Raw genomic sequence first — 21,223 nt, 5'->3', positions numbered from 1 at the left:
ATTTTTATTTAACATTTTGTTTGTATTAGGACTGCAAATGGATACCAGAGATTCGGTTTTCGTCCATTAGCACATATGTATAAGGGCGTACGTGAACATATCGGACCCTCTTGACTCTGTTGATTTCTTGAAGTAAAGGCTTAAATTTGACATGATCATATAATTTAAATTGTAATCTACTAATTAAAATATAAATCTCACTCATCCTTAAACCAAATCCCGCTGTTTAGTTGGACTTATATACATATATACAATACATACATATAAGTAACATATGTATATATTATACTGTATGAATACAATATGTATACATCAACTAATTAATTCAGAGCCAAAATAGTTTAAAATTAATCAAATAAGTAAGCATTTAAACTAACAATTGTGCAGACTATTTTTAGCATGTAAATAACTGCACTAAAAGTAATAAAAGTTAATGATAAAGATGATTCTAAAGAAAATTATGAGTAATTTTATTCCTAGGCTCTTAAACATCACAAACGACAATTCGGTTGATTTAAATGAAGGTGCTTTCATCTAAGGCTATAAATATAACCGAAAAATAAGGTCTACATTTGGGTTTGTACAGGTTTTAAGAAAAAGAAAAGAGACTAACCTCTGGTTTGTTTGGATCACTTTTTATGGTTTCGAAAAGGGCTACCCTTATCCTTGCTTTAAGTTCACTATCTCCTGCATAATCAGCTAACTTAGAAGCAACTGTCTTAGTGAGATATTTCATGTTCGCCAAGCCTTTTAGACTTGCAAGTAACTGGAATTGGAGAAAGCCATTAATAGATAGTTTTAAAATCATTTTTAAATTCAAAAAAATAAAATACAAAAAATTTAAAAAACTAGAAAATTGATCAAAAAAAACTTACGGCATCTTCTTCATTCTTGTTGTTTGGTTTGCATCCTTTAGTCAAAAGTGGTGCAGCCAGTTTTGTCTGGAAAGCTTCCACTTCAGAAAATTTAGCACAATTATGTTCTCTGCAAAATCTACCACCCAATGCTCCCGCTCCTAGATATAGTTCCGGTGATGTATCTTCTTCTAGCAGAGACTGCGACCAGGAATACCATTCTTAATAGTTCTTTTCTCCAAAAAGTTTGAATTGATAGGATATTGTTTAAAAAATCAGAAAGATTATTAATATACCTTAACAGCCAGAAGAGCTGCTCTTGTCGCGTGCTTCACAGATCCTAGCAACAAGTAAAAGTACTGAGCTTTGCTTCCGGTAACTTCTTTACGTTTTAACAGTTCAGCCATTACTTCAACACTGCTGGCACTATTCGCTTGCACTACTGCGTCCATGTACATTTTCCTGATAAAAACGTAATTTATCTTGTTTGTGACCTTTTTGTTATATGTAAAACATATTATATAGTTAACGTGAAGAATACATAAGAAATTTTAGTCGTAAGGAACTAAAAAGACTGCTGAGAATGTAATAAATATAGAAGCAGTACATCAGCAAAGGTTCAGTCACAATGGCATTGATAAAATTAAATAAAAGAAGCAAGATTTTAAAATAAACCTACTTGGCCACATCTTTCTCTTTAAATCCTTGGCCGCTTTTAACTTGTCGGTAAACCTGTAATAATTCTTCTTTAGGTGAATCACCCATCACTCGAACTAATCTAGAAAATTTGGAAGCTCCATCTTCAGTTACTATTCTAGAATCACATGAGCTTCTCAATAGTTCCACCATAGTCTGAACACCGCCCTTTTGAGCTTCTGGGTGATCTTCCTGGAATACCAAGGACTTTCCAGAGTTTGCATTAGCTGCAAAAATAATTTGATTTTGATATTTTCCAGTTTTAAAAAAAAGAAGAAGAAGAAAAGAAGTAAGCAGTTTAAATACAGTCTACCCACTAGGTGGTGCTGGTTTATCAATTTGTCCAACAAAAGTGAGTTTTGTATTCACTTGAACTTTGTATGCTGCTTCTGCTGCAGACAAAGGATTATAGTTATAAACTTCTTCGGAAGAAGCATGCTGCAATAAACCTCCTTCAAGTTTTTGCTCTGTACTAAGCGAACCAAGGAGTAATGGTGTTGACTGCCGATCCTGGATATAAAGCAGTATACAGTAAATATAACAATCAAATATGAATGTACTAAGAAAATCTTAATTATACTTAAAATAAATTAAATTCAGCGTGTAATAAAATAGCTGAAACTTTTAGTTCAAACTTAATAAGCGAAAAAGTTTTTTAGAGTACTTTTATAATGAATTTATTGTTATAGGGACGAGACGCTGAGCTGAATTTATTGAAATCACAGTTGAGATCTGACGGAAAGTAATGAAATAGGTAACATCACCTACATAATCTTGTCAATAAACTTGGACAAAAAAGTATTTAAAAGCATGCATACTTTTAGCTTTTAATTCCCCTCATAAGATTATCGATGTTATTTGGTTTAATATTTTATTAAATTACTAGTACACCCTTAGCCAACAATGTTGGTGAAAACGTTCATATAGAAATAAAATAAACAGCTACAAACATTAAGTTTTTTATTTTAATACTATCTTTATTGCTAAGTTTTTACTTACAGAAGGAATAAAATAAGAAGTTAATGAAAACTGTAAATTGAGATGTTCCCTGTATGCGCATTTTGTTAAGTCTTTTGTTTTTCGTACAATAACGGATTTTCCATGTTTAACAAATTCAAAGTTCGTCGGGCAATTTCCAAAAACGTCTGTCTATAGATGGAAGAAAAATAGTCTAATTAAAATTTTTGTGATGATAAATTTATTTAGATTGATAACAGAATTATTGAAATTTTACCTCATGTTGAAATGCATATCCAGATTCCTTGAGGACAGATGATTGTAACAAAGAAAGTACTGCTCTTTTGACATTCAAAGCCGCTTTGGATTCAGTCTCCGATGTGCAAAGGTCAACAACCTTTCCATTCTGGAGAGCAAATTTAAGCGGAGTGGAACCAAGGGTTTTGTCTAAATTGTATTTCTGCAACAAAATTAAAAATTATTACTGAAAATGTGGTTACAATTTAAAAATATTACATGAACAAATTCTGATAAAACCTGCTTAATGGGAAAAAAGTAGACTTCAATGGAGCTATCGCCGACAAGTTTGTTTAAGGTTTTTTTTATGAGGCTGTTGATAAAAACTTCCTCTTTATTAACAGTGATAAGTGCTTCAAACTACTGACTTCTTTTGATCAAAATAAGAAATTAAAACGTAATCAAGTTTAAATTTGAATTATCTAAGTTACAAGTCGTAAGTTTATATAAGTAAATTAGAACACTTAGCAGTAACTAGGCAAACAATACTTCAATGATAAGTTTTTTAGTCTAAACTCTAAATGCAAAATTTATTCAGAGACGTGTCGAACGTTTTGTGAAATTCTTCCTTAAAAAGTTAATTTATTTGGATTTAACGAACTGATTTTCAAATTCTTAATTCTCCAATTCCTCTTAACACTATATCTTCCTTTCTATACCTTTCCATCAGATGCAGTGGTGTGCACTCCTGAAACTACTAGTACATGTTCACATTCACCAGCCGCTGATACTTCAACATTAGCTGCAATGCCAACTTTACTCGTTTCATCTTTAGCTCCAGGTAATGTTGTTACAGAATGTCCTTCTAATTTATACTGATAAGTTTTGCCAGGATGAAATTTTAGTAAGTTTCCAGTAGCTAAAGAAAAATTAATTGTTTAAATTAATACAAACTTATTTTATCTTTCCCAGTTTGCATTTTTCCTTATTTCTAATAGATTTCGGATTTTCATTTGTCATCAGAGGTTGATTTATAAGTAATTTTATAGTTTGAGTTCACTTACAAAGCTTCTAAAACAGAATACGCTTGCCAACTGAATAAAATAGAATAATTAAATCATGCGAGATATGACAAATAAAATCAACGATATTATTCAGCATTACAGACACAATTTCAACAATTAATATGAAGTGCCGTAGGTTAAGACCATTTTATATTTTCTGACTGGTTTTCGAAACTAAATACAACAAAAAAGACATTTATGATTCTTTAAAAGTATGTTTATGCAATAAAACTGTTTTGAGTAAAATGAATTAAACTTTTATTTGTACATTTTCTGGCATTTTATTAATCCAATTATTTGCTTCTATTTGCAGATTAAAATGAGAGGTTAATAAAATTGTTTTTTTTTTTTACAAGGAAAGAATGTTTTTAATAAAACGTGAATATAAAACAGAAACTACTTACTTCCAACACAGTTGAGATTGCATTTTCTGGCATCTGTAACATTTTTAAAATAAATAAATATTTTGTTTATCTAGTAGGAAGTACTTTAAGAAGGCTGTCTGAATGAAAGAGTGGGGGATTAACAGAAATGGACGTGATAGGGCGACTAATTAACTCCAACGCCCAGGAGAAGAGATTTTTCAGAAGGTTCAGCCAAAAGGCTCCTTCAAGATTTTGAAATGAACCAGGAAGGTACATAGTGGCACTGATTACCGGACTCGCAACTGTTGCTCATCAATCTGTTCAACAATAAGGTAATTTGGTAGGTACAGTGTAAGACTGATTCGCCTAAATAATCTTTGGCACATTACCTCGAGAAATTCCTACGCTTTATGCAACGCAGAATTGGATTTTCGGAGTAGATGTGTTTTGGAGACACAATTTTATACACCTGTCTGTTATGGATTTGAAAAGATATTGTGTCGAGACTGACAGGATTACAGGTAACTGTGTGAAGACTAAATTTGCGAGTTGAATGAGAGTTAGGGTTTTCCATTGGGTAGCATAGAGACCTATTTGAAGCCTAGGTCCTATACTTTGAAGCATTCCCCCTTAAAATATTAATTTTATACAATGTATTCTCAGACAATAAATCGATAGATAGTAAATAACACAAACAAATGACTAATTACTAATGTTATCAAATAAAAAACTGTATTAGATTTGGGAATTCCCTCATTAACAAAAACAAAATAACTTCTTACGTACGCAAATTTATACGATTAGTATCACGGCAATAAAAAAAAAAATTATAATATCAGCAAAACACAGTAACAATACATGGATTAGGAATTCAATAGATTTTAGCAGAATGGTTATGCAAGCGAGAAATTTAAAATTTGATAAAACCCAATAATGTGCTAAAGATAAAAGAAATCAAATTGAACCTAGATAAAATGTCTGACCCTAGTCCTTTAGATATAAGTGTATCAAACCGATCTATCCCGCACAGGTCGTTCACAGTTCACGTTCAAGGGCATCTTATTATATATTTTATACAATAATATTTTTTTTAATGAAATTTTCTTCTTTAAATTGCACTTTGAAAAGATAATCTATAAAAACAGTTATAGGAATACTTTAAGACAACAGTAAGCTGGTGAATTGGCAAAATAGTTTAATAAAATGACGGTGAGTAATATATTGTATCCTGCAATTAACCAATCATCTCAACCCTTTTTTACTCTTGTTCCATCAACAATATATTTAATATTGTTTTCTCCATTAAACTTACATTTCAAACAAGTTTCTTCGAATAATTTTACATTAACTGCACTTTATTATCAATAAAAAAAAAATTGCAACAGTCCTTATAATTAGTAAACTAATAAAATATTATCTTAATCTTAATTAATTATTGAAATAGTAAAAAAAATATTAAGATTACATTTATTCGTTAGTTATTAACAACACGTTCATAGTTCGGATTTTATTTTTGTTTTCTATATTAAATTTTGATTAAGAAATTAATTAATATTAATGTATAAACATTTGTTCTCAAACTGTTTATTAAAATGTGCCATTTCAGTGATAATGAATATTTTCATCCATCTTCACGATTTGATGCATCCATCCGTCAGATATTTTGAGGGAATTTAATTTCTTGTGAAGATTCTGTCACACTATCTCTATTGTAGAACTCTGTTACTATTACAGAACATCAAGCGAAATGTGGATGTTTTTTTGGATTATGTTTCAAAGAAAAGTTTTTACAATGTTAAGTGTGGAATGAGCAAACGAAGTTGAAATACATCTTCGAAGCCATTTTCGAGAAAACTTAATAAAACTGAAACATTCTTTCTGCAAAGTGGCATTTCTGGTTCATCTATTGTATTTTCTCCAGAAACATATCGTCGCGTCAGCTAGTGGCTATGAAATCAAATATTTATTTTCAGGAATATCCTGCTTTTAAGTATGTTAACTACAACCATAAACATGGTAACCAATTTGTAAAAACCCTTTTTTGGTTATTTGGTTATCTGAGCTTCTCAATATATGATTTTCGATGAAAACTGAAATCGAAAATCAGCACGATCCAGTTTTCGAGATAAGGTCAGCAAAACATAAGGAAAACTTAATTGGTGAAATTCCCTTTAGAGGAAATTTCCCAAGAAATTAAATTCCCTCAAAATATCTGACGGATGGATGCATCAAATCGTGAAGATGGATGAGGAAACCTTTGGAGGAAAACTTCTTTAGAGTTTTAAAAATGGCTGAGGCGAAATGCTTATCTCAGGAAAACGCACCTAAAAGTTGTTTTTTAATACTCAAATTATCGATCAATAAAGTAGCCTAAATGCAAACGGTTGCAGTATACAGAAAAATCAAGTAAGAAATAGTCTTAGAATTTTTTATGAATTAATAACGCGTAGAAATTAATTAAAATTGCATTTTTATTCGTTGCAACTGCTTGTTTTTGCCATCGCTTCCTAAAAAAGCGATTTTGGAAATGTGATCAACGTATCTTATCCCATCACCGGTTGCTGGCATTCGCGTTGAATCCTCCTAATTGCTCACATCCATCATACAACCTTAGCATAGAAAGGTTGTACAAGGTTGAACTGATAAAATAAAGGATAAACTAAAAATAAAGGAGAAAACATCTTTTTGGACTTTTGCTTTCCTCTTTTTTTTTACAAATATGTGTACTTGATATAAGCCACAAATTCACAATGTGAAAAAAACATTGGAATTTTCAGTGCTTTAATTATAATGTATTTAAAAAAAATTAATAGCTTAGTGTTTTAAAACAAAAAACAGGGTTTGTGTGAGACGAAGTAATTTCAAATTTTGTAAATTATGATCTTGCGAAGAGTTCTTGAAGTCTGCGAAACTTTTGAATGTGACAAAAAATTAAATAAAATCAATTTCATGGGTTAAACGACTCTTGACATTCAGCGACAGTTTTGGAAGCGCAATTTAATACTAAATTTATTCATTCACAGTATTTGTAAAATACCTTGGAGTTTGTATTTAATACTTTTGAAGGTCGAACATATGAATATTTATCGGTCGTCATTCTAAAATTTCTATTCAAAACTACAAAAATGATCTATTATTGGACAAAAATACTTTTGAATGTAATTTGTTCCTTTTTGAAAGTATTGTTCATCTTTTTTGGTGACTGATTTATTAATCCAAAGGGAAGAAAGAATGTTGCCAATTTTAGTCACAATTTTTTTTGTTTGCCACGCTTTCGTCCTAGGGACTGGTTTCAGGCTTACACTTATATAGAGAAATATTTTTGGTTTTACATTGTTGACATAAAAAGCTCTTGGTCTGCTGTCCTGACTGTTTAGGTAATTAGTAGTATATTACATTTAGGTGTCATAAGGGACATTGTTATCGACCTTCCATCCAATAAATATTTATTTTCGGGACTTGCTCACAGTTGCACATTAAAAACACTTTATAAAAAACTTGTTCTCGTTTTCTGGGAAATCCAAAATAATTATTTCCAGCAAAATCTATTTCGAAAATTTGGTTAGGAGCGCAATATAATCAGCAAACGAGAAAAAAATAATTGAAATATACCCCATTAGAAATTTCATTGAAATTATTAGTAATACTTTTTATGATTTCCTTGATATACCACCTGAACATGATAATTGAGAATATTTGGGCTACCGAATATCCTTTGAAATGGATTAATTAGTTTTTCTTTCCCTTACTGTATTATAGTTTAAAGAAGTTGCAGCTTTTCGAGAATGTCTCAAAACTCTATTCTGTGAAGTGGCACAGACAGTTGGCAATTTTTGTTCAACATCTTGCCGAGTCCATTATATATAGCACCGATTTAAAATATCTAATTTCAATTTATTTATTGAAAACTGAATTTTCCGCTTTTGACTAATGCTGACTACGCACGTATCACAATTTGAGAACCATTATTTTGGACTTAGAAAGCCTCAAAATGTGTATTCCCCCCACCAAAAGAAATCTGAGCATATAGAAAGGTACTCTGTTTTTTAAAAGAACCCCAAATCACACGAATCTTTTAATGAAATTCAAAATATAGATCTACTGCAAGTGAATTTAACATAAATGTGTAAATTACAAAAAGGGTGTGATGAATATCATTTTTTTTTCAACGATGTCATTTGGAAAAAAGTATACAAAAAGCACCATGTTCAGCACGTGCTTTTAACTTTTTCTAAACATCTTACTTATCAGCAGTGGCGTGTCTGAATTGCTTACAAGAGAAACATGCATATAGGCAAGCATTGGATTTTTAAAGGTTCTAGGTACGCAAAACTCAGTGTTAACTCACAAAGAAAAAATCATTTTCGCAAAAGAAAATCCTGCACAATAGGAATTCCAAAGATATCCTGAAAATTTATTTCTCTTAACAATTATTGGTAAATTGAGCATTAGGGACAACTGTTATTGATTATCTTCTTTATGTAAACACATCCTTTCTTTTTAATCTTCCTCAAATATTAGACATTTTATCAGTTTAAAATATTATTAATTCTATGATAAAATGGAAAAATTATAAGTAGATAATTTTTTCTCCTTTAAGTAATCAATATTAATGCTATATAGATGAATGATAACTTTCAAAGATTCTTATGATGAATTTACAGAATATAGAACTTTTGTGAACAAAAGTTTGCCTTTGTTTCCCTTTCAAAATGGAAGTAAAGTTTGTTTAACTATTTTTCGCGAATGAATCGCGGAAACCTACAAAATTTATTCGGTAAATTGACATTTTTCCCTTAATCAATTTTCTTTCTATTTCATATTTTGTTTATCTATTAATTGCTTTTAGTAACATGAAGTTAACTTAAATGAATCTTTAGAGGATAATTAACCACATCTCTCGCCCAGAACTGACTTAAGTAGCAATTTTTTCTAAGAAATGTTTCAAATAAAAATTATAGATTATAGATAGTTCAATGCAAATTCCATGTTTAAAGAAAACCGTAGGTCGTGTTTTCGAGAAAATAAAAAAAAAACACCCACATAAATTTCTTCAGTAAACTAGCATTTTCGACAAATTTTTTTTAATAATTGGTCCCATTGACACCTGATTGAAAATATCAAATTTGGAGTTCGAAATTTGATTTATCGCTTTTGAATTGTAACCACCCTTTATACATATAATTAGTAAAAATCACTAACTCAGGTTCATTCAAAACGGTTATTTTCTGTAAACTCAATCTGCCCACTTACTTCTTACTAATTTCTTCTCTTACTACTCAGGGATAGTAAAAATTAATATTTCACCAGAAAAAAAAATTTAAAATGTATATTGAAAACCTGATTATATTGCTGATATAATTTTTAAATTCATTAGTTTTTTTTTTGTATGATAAAAAATCAAATTAAGTCTCTGAAGTAAATGAAACTATGTTTATTTAACAAAAGTTTGATTACTTCAACCGTAAATAAATTACTAAAATTTACTTGCAACCCTACTTTACTATCTTTTTCATGTAATAAAAGTTTAATTAGATATTTAATTTTTAAAAGTTAATGAGTTTTTGTGTTTTATCCAGGAAAGAAAACGTTTAAACTTGATAATTCTGTTCAACAAGAGCGAATTTATTGACTTGGTGACATAAAGAAATTTTAAGAAACAGGTAATCTTCATTGTGAGAACACAAGATAGAAATTATCTGGTTGTTTACCCAACTTTTTTTTTAATATTAAATACCTAAGAAAAAAAAGGCATCAAAAAGCGTTATATATATAACTTAATATATAATATTTTATAATTCCTAATACCAACGAAGCTAAGAACAAGATAATGAAAACTGGCCTTTTTTTTGCTATATTATTATGCATTATTATTGTACATATTATATATTTTTGACTTTTATTACATTTCATTTCTTTTAAGCAAGTTTAAACAAGTTAAACCTTTTACTTTTTAAACAAGTTATGTAATTAATTTCTATGTAAACTAAAATTAGTAGTACTTTTCAAAAATAAAATAATAAAAAAAAAAACAGTACCTGCTGATTGGTAAATGTAAACCAAAAGGAGTAGCACCCCCAGTGGACAGGGCCCTTTGTACCTCATATCGTACGGGACAAGAGAACAGCAAGCATTTCCTGATTGATTGATCCTTCTTATATAGATTGAATGATAACGCTCCCCTCTCTTTTATTTCAACAATAATAAATCCCCCCCCTAACTCATAAGCCACACATCAACATCAACCCTTCAAATATTGTGAAAACTTATTAGTACATTCACACTGTTATTCTTTTTCTTACAAAATTAGTTGTTTTTGTCTCACACACAACTGACTAATACCGTAGCTTATATACTTGTTATAGAGGCAAAAAATAGGAATAGTGCTACTTTCAAACTGAAGGCAAAACAATACCTTTCATTTTTTAAATTTTTTCAACAATTTACAGTTTTTCATCAATAGTTATTACTTCTTGCATTCCTTACGGAGACTTCCTAGTAACTTCTGAACAATTTTAAAGTGATGCCGATTTATTAAATGATGCTTTTCAAGCATTTTCTCTTGAAAATTCTTACAATCCTTTGTTTTAATCACGTTTTTTTTTTGTGTGTGTTTTGTATTTCACAATTTAGAAGATGTCGGACTTATATATCAATGTTGATGTTGGCCTTTGATACAAAATTCATCCAATATTTTCTCATTTCCGCTACAACAGTCTTCCCAACCAGCGCTGTGCAAACCTGCTTACTTCAGCATCTGGAAAAAAGTTTCTATCCTTCTATTTGGCCATCTGGCCGATGCCTTATGCATGTGTAATGATAACTCTGGAATTACTTATTCCCCTTTTTTTTAGCTTATATTGCAACTAGCCTGCCTAAAAGTCAGTGACTGACTGGTCTAGTATTACCGAAATATCAGCTCCTGGCTCCTTTTTGTCGTGTAGCAACACATGATTAATACATAACACATGCCTGGCCTGTGGGTTAAATCAGAATTCAAGACATACTAGAATTTTCGTTATTCGTAGCATGTATTTCTAAACATACTTTGCTTATCTTAAATAATAATAAAAAAAACATCTGATGGTTTAATCTTGTTTTATTATTTCTGGTGAACTATCATAGGTGACCGAACTATCATAGCAACCAACCAATTGAAGAAAATTGCCATCAAACAGTAAGAGAAGCATAATTTAAAAATAAAATAAATATGTAGAAATACTTTTTGCTTTTTTAATTATCTATATTTAGAACTATTGCATTCGTTTATGGAGAAATTAGAAAATTTATATGTATAAGTTACCAAGAAGGAAAAAAGCTGAAATTTTGTTTAAACACCTTGATACAACGCAATGTAAAAATAAGTTGTTTAACCCCAGAATCTGATCTGAATCTGAAAAAAAAATCGTTAAGACTATTAACAGTTTTATCACCATTCATGATCCCTCATTATCTCTAAATTCATAGAGAGGAAAAAATAGTGGTTTAAATATAATTGTATAAAATACAATAGCATTTTTTTTTAACAGAAGTTAGTTGAGAAATAAAAAACTTTAAAAACAACACTCTCCAAATTGAATATTTAATCAATTTTACCAAAATATAAAACATAGCTGGACAGAAACAGATTAGGCTTCAGCTATGTTTTCTAGAACATTTATCAAAAGTTAACTCCATAACAAGATCCAAGTTGAATCCTATTAAATTGATAATTTGATAAATTTAATGATAACACTTAAGATGAAGATTAGATAAAAATAAAAATTCTTCGAATTAATATAGTCATCTTTGTTTCAATATGTCTGTAATCTATTTTTTGCAAGCTAACCCATCTTGATTCCAATTAGAATGCTAATAATATAAAGAACAAGCAGACAAACTACCATTTCAACAGAATAATGAATTATACAAATGGTACTATATTGAAATAATAATGCTCCTGCAGAGATTACTGCCAGTAAAACTCAAGAAGGTCCTTTTTTCAAACTATTTCTAGTTACAACTACCGTTTTTCCTTTTTCTTTTCTCAGTGGCGTTTAAAGATTCCAAAATACTTTAAAATGTTTAAACAATGGCTGTTCAAATGTCTCTCAAATTTGCTACATTTATAATCCTCTCCTTATTCTGTTCGTCCCGTACAAGTTTTAGTAAATTTGATCGGCTAATGCTGAACATTACATACCACTCGTGCTACTTACTATTTTACCTTTTCACCTCATTAGTTTGAAAATTGCTTCACCAATTCTAGCGATTTTAATTCTTGCTTTTACAAAAATATCTCAAGCTTTTTATACGACTCAGTTTTCAATTTATATTCCATTTCTAATGTCATTACCCATCCCTTTACATCATGTTTTTTCTTCTTCTTTGTCTTTGTTGGTATGATCTTTTAAATTCTTTTTCTATAAAAGACTCATTTTATTTTAACGCATGAGCTATAATTGCTTTAATTTTCCGTTACTTTAGCTTCTGTTTATTTCTTCTACCATTTAATTTAATCTGCAATCATTTTTATATTTTTTCCTGCAAGCTGGTATAACGAAAACATAGAAACCATTTACATACGTACATCGCAAGTATTTCCGAATAACTTTCTTTACAAAAAAATAATTTTATATTGTTTTGTTTTCTTGAGATAACAATATTGCGAAATGATCTTGAAAAATCTTGAAATTATCTATTTTGTATGGAAAATAACCAGTACATATTTATTTACTCGCTTCTATTACTGTCATTATGTCTGTGATTAGGTGATAGAATATCTATTTGTATATTTTCTTTACATTTTTATTTCTAATTCTCTGGGAATTCAATCTTGAGTCCATCTTTATTACTGAAAGTTGCACAAGCATAATATTTCTTGTTTAGTCAAAAAACAAATATTAGGCAGACATTTCTCAGAGTCTAACTGTGCGGTGGGATTAGAGTTAAACGGGGCAGGAAATCTACAATGTAGGTAAATAGCATATGCAATAATGATAGATTCCTTAAGTGGACTCTACTTTCAAGAAAAAATTCAAGTTCTTCTGGGGATGTAACTCGCCTGATGAAAGAAAGTCGGTAGTTGGAGAACATATCGATAAAGGTGTGAGACTGTCCATCTGCAGGACTTTCCACATTTATAAAAATGTAGCTGAAGTTTGTGCAGCATTTGTTCATGAGAAACGTGGAATCTTTAAGACGTGCTATATAGTAAAGTGGATCAAGAGATCGAGGAGAAGATGCAGGGTAAGAGCATCATCAAAAGGAGTAGATTGAAGCAGCTGCTCTCCTAGAATCTAAACAATTATTAACAACGCACTTGAAAATTAGGTTAATAACTGGCGCAAAAACAAATATCTGTTACTCTTGGAGAGAAGTAAAAAGTGCAGGGTTGCTGGAATTCACAATTAAACGTGGTCTTGCAAATATAATATTATCATACGGTAGTCAGGAGAAGTAAATTTTCCCGGCATGAAACGTTCATAGTTTATTTACACAAATATATTTAATAATATAATATAATATATTAATTTATAAGTAGTAAATTACTTCAATTTGGAAGAAAATGATAGCAATTAAAGACTTCTTTTGGTACATATTAGAGAATCTACTTTGACACTTTCATCAAGCCTGGGTTGAAAGGACACAAGAGAACAGTGATCAAATCATTCGAAGTGTGTCTCGTTGGTTTAGAGAATGTATTGTTAACCACAGTGAAGTAAAGCATCCAGTCTTATTTTATTGTCTTTTTCTTCCCGTTGCAATTTTCTTAGAATCTTGGCAGTTTCAACTGTAATTTTTCTCCTCTTAGGAGGTGGAATATTTTGCAGCATATTTTTCATCTTCGCCCATATTTTTCATGGTAATGGATAAATTAAACTTCGACAAAAGTGCAATCCGTTTGCGGTGGATTCTTTTCAATTTCTGGTGAACTTCACTTCTACAGTTAGTGGCGAAGAGATGTTCGTAACAGAGCGCAAAGATTGTTGGAATTCTTCGATTTTTGTAGCAGTTTGCTCCTGCAATGTTAAAATAGAGAAATAATTAAATTAGCATTTATGCCATAATCTAATATGTACATATTATATTATCAAACTTCAAAGCAGTATATTTAGAATGATGTGTAACGTGGTAAACTATTCAATTAAGATGATGTTGATCTATTGTATAATTGAATATTGCTAAATTAATTCTTCAGAATCAATTTAGAAGTTGTTTATTTAATTTTTTTACTACTTACGCACCAGGAAAAAACCATTTTTTTTTCTATTTCAGAATAAATGTTTACGAATGAAAACGTTATAGATTTCTATATTTTTATGACCATTACATTTCTATTAATGAGTTTCTAGAAAATTAATAATTAGTTTATATCGCCAATTATATCTAGATTTATTTATTATTGAATTTATTACAGTTTTCAATACAGTGCAATGCAGGTCAAGATTTATATAAATTATTAAAGAATTCGTTAAGTGGAGATCCACTTGCCCAAACGCAACAATAGAAAAATAAATATAAACATGTTACTTCTTTTGAAGTATAAATAAAATATAAATAAATATGGGGGGCAAGAAATTTTAATTCAGCACAGAGGATAAACTGCCCTGTGTTTCTAACAGCAGTTCCGCTACTGGAGTATTTTATTATTCTAAGTCGATTATTTATTATTCTTAAAGTTAAGAAAGTTTAATGATGCTGTTAATACTGATGGTGGATATCGATGATCTCAAGGTTTGGTGCTATCTATTTCGTGTTGGCTTTAGTATTGGTGATGGACAAGGTAGAGATGGAGGAGCTCGCAAAACAGTAAGACTAGTTTATGCTATAACAATGCTGGTTGGCGACATATTTCATTCTAATTCAAGAGCCACACATCTACAAAAAGAGTGATTTGAAGATCAGATGTAAAGAAGGACCTATTTGAGCGAAGTAAGGCTGAGCGGTTCTAGATATAAATAATATATATATAACATATATGCAGCGTCCATTGAAGATGTCAATGCCACTTCACTCCGGCAGATTCCCATCAGGGAGTGGTTGCAGTAAGGGTTGGCTTGTACGTTGGAAGGTGACGAAAGACGGTGTACTTGGTCACTGCTACATTTATAATCCACCAACCGTACAACAGCATCAAAAACAACCACACTGCAACAATAGATCTTCCACTATTGGGCTCTCTTATTCAGTGCGAGGTCACATCATTATTATCAATCATCTGCTCATCCGGACATATCTAAATTCCTTTTTCTAAAGATTTGAAATGGTCGTTACTAGAAACTTTTTTAAACTCTAAAACCATGATTTCTCCGGCACAACATCCTTATCCGTGCAAACAGGTTGAACTCCGTCAGGAACGAATTTAATACTTTACTACATTCAATGCGTTGACGGAAACAAACTTAATTAACCAATCACACTTAACTGGCTACTCTATTTATCTGTAAGGTGTTTAGTTCGTTAAGTGCATTTTTTTAACTTGCAGCGCGCACATCATCTTGTAGAACTTTCTCATCTAGAACACTGAGGACCTCAAGGCAATGTTCTTTGGTTACGTAGTCCATCATCGCACAGTGAGCAACAGAGTTTCTTCATATAGCTCTAACAGCTGGTACCTTTTCTCTTTATCTTTTTCACTCTAGAATTTTTCTCAACTGTAGATGAGTCTTAAAATTATTAAAATTGCAGACCTCATGCTAAAGTAGAAATTAACTTTAATGAGTTAATATTGTTATATGAGTTTAATATTAAATAGTAAAAAAAAAGTATCAAATAATTTAATGGCAGGAACAAATTGATAATTGCTCCTTCTTTCATTTTAATTACAAATAGAAACTTGATAAAGAAATGAATTCAGTTTTTTTTATATAGTCATTAAAAAACCCTATCAATAAAACTGCAGATTAAGCTTTTCATTATTTAATAATCAATCAAGGCTAATTTATTGTAATGGTAGTTTAAAATTGTTCCCAAAGATAAAATTGGGTATTTCCCTGGTTATGTTCAGGGACCGAATTTTTATTATTTTAATATCTTTGCTTGAGGCAAGAAGTGATTCGGAGACCGAGTATCGTCCTCAAACAAACTTCTATCTCATTCAAGCATCAACCTTTGAAGGTTGAGTACTACGCCCATTCATTCAAAATTAAACAAAGAATAGCTCAAATCTCAGCTTGAACAAAGAATTTTCCAATTATTAATTGCCACCAATTCAGGGTTTTCCTCAAAAAAGGTTGCAGCTTAAGTTATGCATCTAGTTATAATTCTTGTGGCTAACATAGAAAAATTCACCGAAGTTCAATATTCAAAACCAATATGATTCGAAAGCAAGGTATAGCTACTATTTTACTTTCGAAATAAGTTCTAAGCTCGGTTTCACGCCTATGAATGAAACGCGGATGATTGTTGTGAATTTAATAATATAAAGCTCTCTTTCTTTACGCATCTGTGGTAAAGGAAAAATGTAAGAATACCAAATCCCAAATTTTTGGTGTTGTGTACTCAAAAATTGTAAGATTCAAAAGAGACATAAGAAAAATAAAAGAAAACGAACTATCTCAATTTTTTATATCGATTTTTTAAATCATCAAAAACACAGGAAATCTGAATGGAGGTAAAACTTGAAAAAAAAAAATTATCAGATTTTTGTTTCTTACTTTACTCAAGTTTACGTGATCTTCACATCATAGTACTGATACAAAATGGTCAAATTTGATCAATAAAATGTAACCCTTTTCAAATTTTGTATTTACAGTGTGTTCTAATACGTGATAATGTGTTCTTATAATAATGCTGTGATACTGTAAATAATATTTACAATAACAAAGTCAATACCATATAATCATTAAATAAATAATCTATTTCCTAATGACGAAAATTGTTTAATATATTTGAAACAAAAATGGAATTAAAAATTGTAAAAGTTCAAAAGTTTCAATATCTTCATCCCCGCTTGCATTTCACATGAATTAGATAGTAATCACCAAATAAACTGATATCTCTATCCATAAAAATAATAATATTTTACCAACGACCACTTGAAAAGTGAATCCTATTAGTAGCGGTCATTGTCATATTATAAATCCTACCAACTTTACTCACAAAAAATTCATTTTGCCAAAACTTTATCAAAACGTGACTTGACTTCAACAAATTCTAACAAAAACAAAAATGTGAAGCAAAAAGAGAAAAAAATCTATGTGCTATGACTGGTAAAATCAACTAATTTTGTTTACTTTTTTAATTTTTCTAATTACTCTCCCTAAAATATTGGAATCTTCATATTATAGATTCTGAATTTTCATGAAATATCCGTTTTGAGCTCCACTGATTTCGTAAATAGATTCTTAGGTATTGTTCCTAAAACTCTTTGCTCAATTTTATTCAATTTCATTGTCTCTTATAAACTTCGTACATACATTTCATATAACATATATAGATCTATAAGTTTTAGTTATGTAATTTTCTTAAAAAAATCGTTTTAGTGGATCTCTGAGAGAGTTGGGTAGGCTTACCTGTAAGTTACTCGTATAATTTCAGAGTAATGTAGGGTTTTAAAAAAACTCTGAAGTAACTGCCTACTTTTTCAGGCAAACCATAACATCCACCTACCATATTGGGTGTCATGGACGGTGGACCGAAGTTCAAAAATATTCCAATTAAATAAAAAGTAGCCACTTACAAGCCTTGAAAGAAGGATATCCAGTTATTAGTCCGAAACCGCTTTTAAACCCACCACCCCAAGAACGCTTCACGATTTTATATGTTATCGATTTTATCTATGGTTTTTCTAAAAACCACAGTTTCTCGTTACTTTTATTGCAAAAACCTACTAAATCTTCACATGACTCTCCCTTATTGCAACTGAATAAATGAAAATTTGTTAAAACAGTTTGTGGAAAAAAGTTCTAAACTCCATAAAATTTAATCATTAAATTGGAACTTATGTTCAACCAATTGTCTTAAATTTTATTTACATGGAAAAATTTTATGGTTCAAAGGTCAGTGACTTACATCATTATGATCGCCTAATTCATTGATCGTAATGTATAGAAAGTTGCCTCCTCATAGTGCACCGAAAAAACTCTCAACCCCTTAGGTTACTATCTACGTGCAGAAATCCCTAAAATGAAATCCCGTAGAAAAATTGGATAGTATCTGCCTGCATTCTCCAATGCTTGCCATCATTCAGTCCGTTCATCCGACAGACAGAGAGGTGTCCGGTGTAAAAATCAAGAAGAAACTTTTTAAAAAATACAACTGGTAAAGACAAGAATGATGATGCTGACGGAATAGAGAATTAATGGAACAGAAGAAAGAAATATTTAGAGAGGGAGGAGGTATGTGACGAATGCTACTGGAAAATAGCAGAGATTCTGAAGGAAATAAATGATTTAAACCACGTGAGAGGTTTAGAGTTGAAGACAAAAGTACTTCATATTCAAGATAGATCGTCACAAAATGTACAATCTAACATTGGCCACAATGTTAACTGTCGAATGCAGAGGTAGCAGCATTCATGTGAAATGAAGAAGTAAATTCAACTTTTTCTTATAGTTTTTACTTCCTACTTTTCAAAATAGATCGAGCCAAGAGGTATAATCTAGCATTAGCCTTTATATTAACTATCAAATGCAGAAACAGCAGCATACCAGTGAAATTAGGAGACTATTTCCATTTTTTCCAATGGTTTTTAATTCTTGTTTTCAAAATTGGTCGTCCCAACATCTACTATCTGGCGTTGGCCTAAATATTAATTACTAAATAACGAAATTAATCTATTCCAGTGAAAAGAGAACATAAATTCAGCTGTATACAATAGTTTTTACTTCTGGTTTTTCAAAATAGATCGAGCCAACATATACAATCTACAACTGGCCATAATATTAACTATCAAATGCAGAAACAGCAGCTTTCCAGTGAAATTAGGAGACTATTTTCACTTTTTCCAATGGTTTTTAATTCTAGTTTTTCAAAAATAGATCAACCAAACATGTATAATTTTTTACGCTTTTAATATTAATAATCAAATACAGAAACAACAGCATTCGCGTGAACTTAGCAGACAAGATCCACATTTTGCAATATCTTTTACTTTTAAAATACATCATCCCAATATGCATATTCTGGGCATAGACTTAGGATTAACTACCAAGTAACGTAATAAGAATATGATTTTCAGCTGTTTCCAATGGTTTTTAATTCATGTTTTTTTAAAATTGATCAAACCAAGATGTGCAGTCTAACATTGCCCTTAATATTAACTATCAAATGCAGAAAAATAAGAAATTAGTTACTTAGAGCACTAAAACTACATTTTCCAGTTGTTGAAATCCACTGAACTTCCGTTTTTTCCAGTGGTTTTTACTTCTAGTTTTTCAAAACAGATCAACAAAACAGGTACAATCTCGCATTGGCCTTAATATTAACTATCAAAGACAAAAAAAGAAGAAATCTACAGAACTTAGAAAGCCACTTCCGTTTTGTCCAGTTATTATTACTTCTTATTATTCAGAACAAATCGACCATATAAGTACAATCTTGCATTCGCCTTATTATCCTCTGAACTAAGGAACTAATACAATTTTTTCAAGTAGTTTTTCCTTCTGGTTTTCAAAACAGATCGACCCAACTTGTACAATCTACGATTGGCCTTAATATTAACTATCAAACTTAGAAAAAGTAGAAATCATGTGAAGTTAGGAAACTGCAACAACTTTTTCCAATTCACTTAACTTCTTGTTTTCCAAAACAAATCAACTCAACTACCAAGCATTGGCCTTTAATATTAACTATCAAAGATAGAAAAAGGAGAAATCTAGTGAACATAAATTCCGCTTTTTCCAATGGTTTTTACTTCTCATATCCCGAAATAGATCGATTCAACTAGTGTAATTAAACATTAGTCAAAATATAAACTGTCAAACATAGAAAAAGAAGAAATCCAGTGAAATTAGAGAACTAATACCGTTTTTCCAGTAGTTTTGGCTTCGTGTTCTTCAAAACAGATCGGCCCAGCTTGTATGATCTAACATTGTCCTTATTATTAACTATAGAAGTAAGAAAAAGTAGAGATCGTGTGAAATTGGGGAACTAAAACCACTTTTTCCAGTACTTTCTAATTCTGGTTTTCAAAACAGATCCACCCAGCTTGTACGATCTAACATCAAAATTTTTATTAACTATAAAGTACGAAAAAGAGGAAATCGTGTGAAATTAGGAAACTACAACTTGAATTATTATTATGTGAAATTATTATTAACTTATCAAAGAGAAAAAAAGCAGAAATCTATCGAAATCCGAGAACTAAAATCACTTTTTCCCCTTGCTTTTAGTTCTCATTTCCCGAAATAGATCGACTCAACTTGTACAATCAAGCATTGGTCAAAATATTAACTATCAAAAATAGAAAAGAAGAAATCCAGTGAACTTAGGGAACTTCCGCTTTTTCTAATGGTTTTTAGTTCTTTTTTTTCAAAACAGATCCACCCCACCTACTATGATCTAGCAGTGGCCTTTATAGTAACTATCAAAGCAAGAAAAAGTGGAAATCTAATGTAATTAGAGAACTGAAACCACTTTTTCCAGTAGTTTTTGCTTCGTGTTCTTCAAAAAAGATCGACCCAACTAGTACGATGTAGCATTGAAATTATTATTAACTTATCAAAGAGAAAAAAAGCAGAAATCTATCGAAATCCGAGAACTAAAATCACTTTTTCCCCTTGCTTTTAGTTCTCATTTCCCGAAATAGATCGACTCAACTTGTACAATCAAGCATTGGTCAAAATATTAACTATCAAAAATAGAAAAGAAGAAATCCAGTGAACTTCCGCTTTTTCCAATGGTTTTTAGTTCTTTTTTTTCAAAACAGATCCACCCCACCTACTATGATCTAGCAGTGGCCTTTATAGTAACTATCAAAGCAAGAAAAAGTGGAAATCTAATGTAATTAGAGAACTGAAACCACTTTTTCCAGTAGTTTTTGCTTTTTGTTTTTCAAAACCGATCCACCCAACTTGTACGATCTAGCATTGAACTTAATATTAACTACCAAACTTAGAAAAAGTAG

The 21,223-nt window shown here is 30.6% G+C and overlaps 1 protein-coding gene and 1 long non-coding RNA gene across 4 annotated transcripts in view; one reads left to right on the top strand and one right to left on the bottom strand.

Moving 5' to 3' along the window:
* apolpp (retinoid- and fatty-acid binding glycoprotein apolipophorin) overlaps positions 1–10,336 on the bottom strand; it is a 47,351-nt gene extending 37,015 nt beyond the window's left edge. The window contains exons 1-10 of the mRNA XM_074117820.1: positions 10,212–10,336; positions 4,213–4,245; positions 3,464–3,663; positions 2,785–2,967; positions 2,550–2,699; positions 1,868–2,060; positions 1,534–1,777; positions 1,151–1,316; positions 876–1,055; positions 614–766 (exon numbers count right to left, since the gene is read on the bottom strand). Coding sequence (XP_073973921.1) covers positions 614–766; positions 876–1,055; positions 1,151–1,316; positions 1,534–1,777; positions 1,868–2,060; positions 2,550–2,699; positions 2,785–2,967; positions 3,464–3,663; positions 4,213–4,245; positions 10,212–10,278 — 1,569 coding nt within the window. The 5' untranslated portion in view covers positions 10,279–10,336. The remainder of the gene's footprint in view (positions 1–613; positions 767–875; positions 1,056–1,150; positions 1,317–1,533; positions 1,778–1,867; positions 2,061–2,549; positions 2,700–2,784; positions 2,968–3,463; positions 3,664–4,212; positions 4,246–10,211) is intronic.
* LOC141448968 (uncharacterized) lies at positions 3,637–11,857 on the top strand. Of its 3 annotated transcripts, none has more exons than XR_012455282.1 (3): positions 3,637–4,505; positions 9,753–9,836; positions 11,299–11,857. It is a non-coding gene; the product is annotated as an uncharacterized lncRNA (long non-coding RNA). The 3 variants fall into 3 exon arrangements; XR_012455283.1 differs by having other exon boundaries at positions 3,637–4,513; XR_012455281.1 differs by lacking the exon at positions 3,637–4,505 and adding an exon at positions 4,920–5,382.
* The last annotated feature ends 9,366 nt before the right edge of the window (positions 11,858–21,223 follow it).

This window comes from Rhodnius prolixus, unplaced genomic scaffold (genome assembly GCF_049639745.1).
Source record: "Rhodnius prolixus isolate KJV_2025 unplaced genomic scaffold, Rpr scaffold_2, whole genome shotgun sequence".
Taxonomy (NCBI): Eukaryota; Metazoa; Arthropoda; class Insecta; order Hemiptera; family Reduviidae; genus Rhodnius; species Rhodnius prolixus.
The sequence above is the reverse complement of the archived record's forward strand: the minus strand, read 5'-3'. Positions and strand labels throughout refer to the sequence as shown.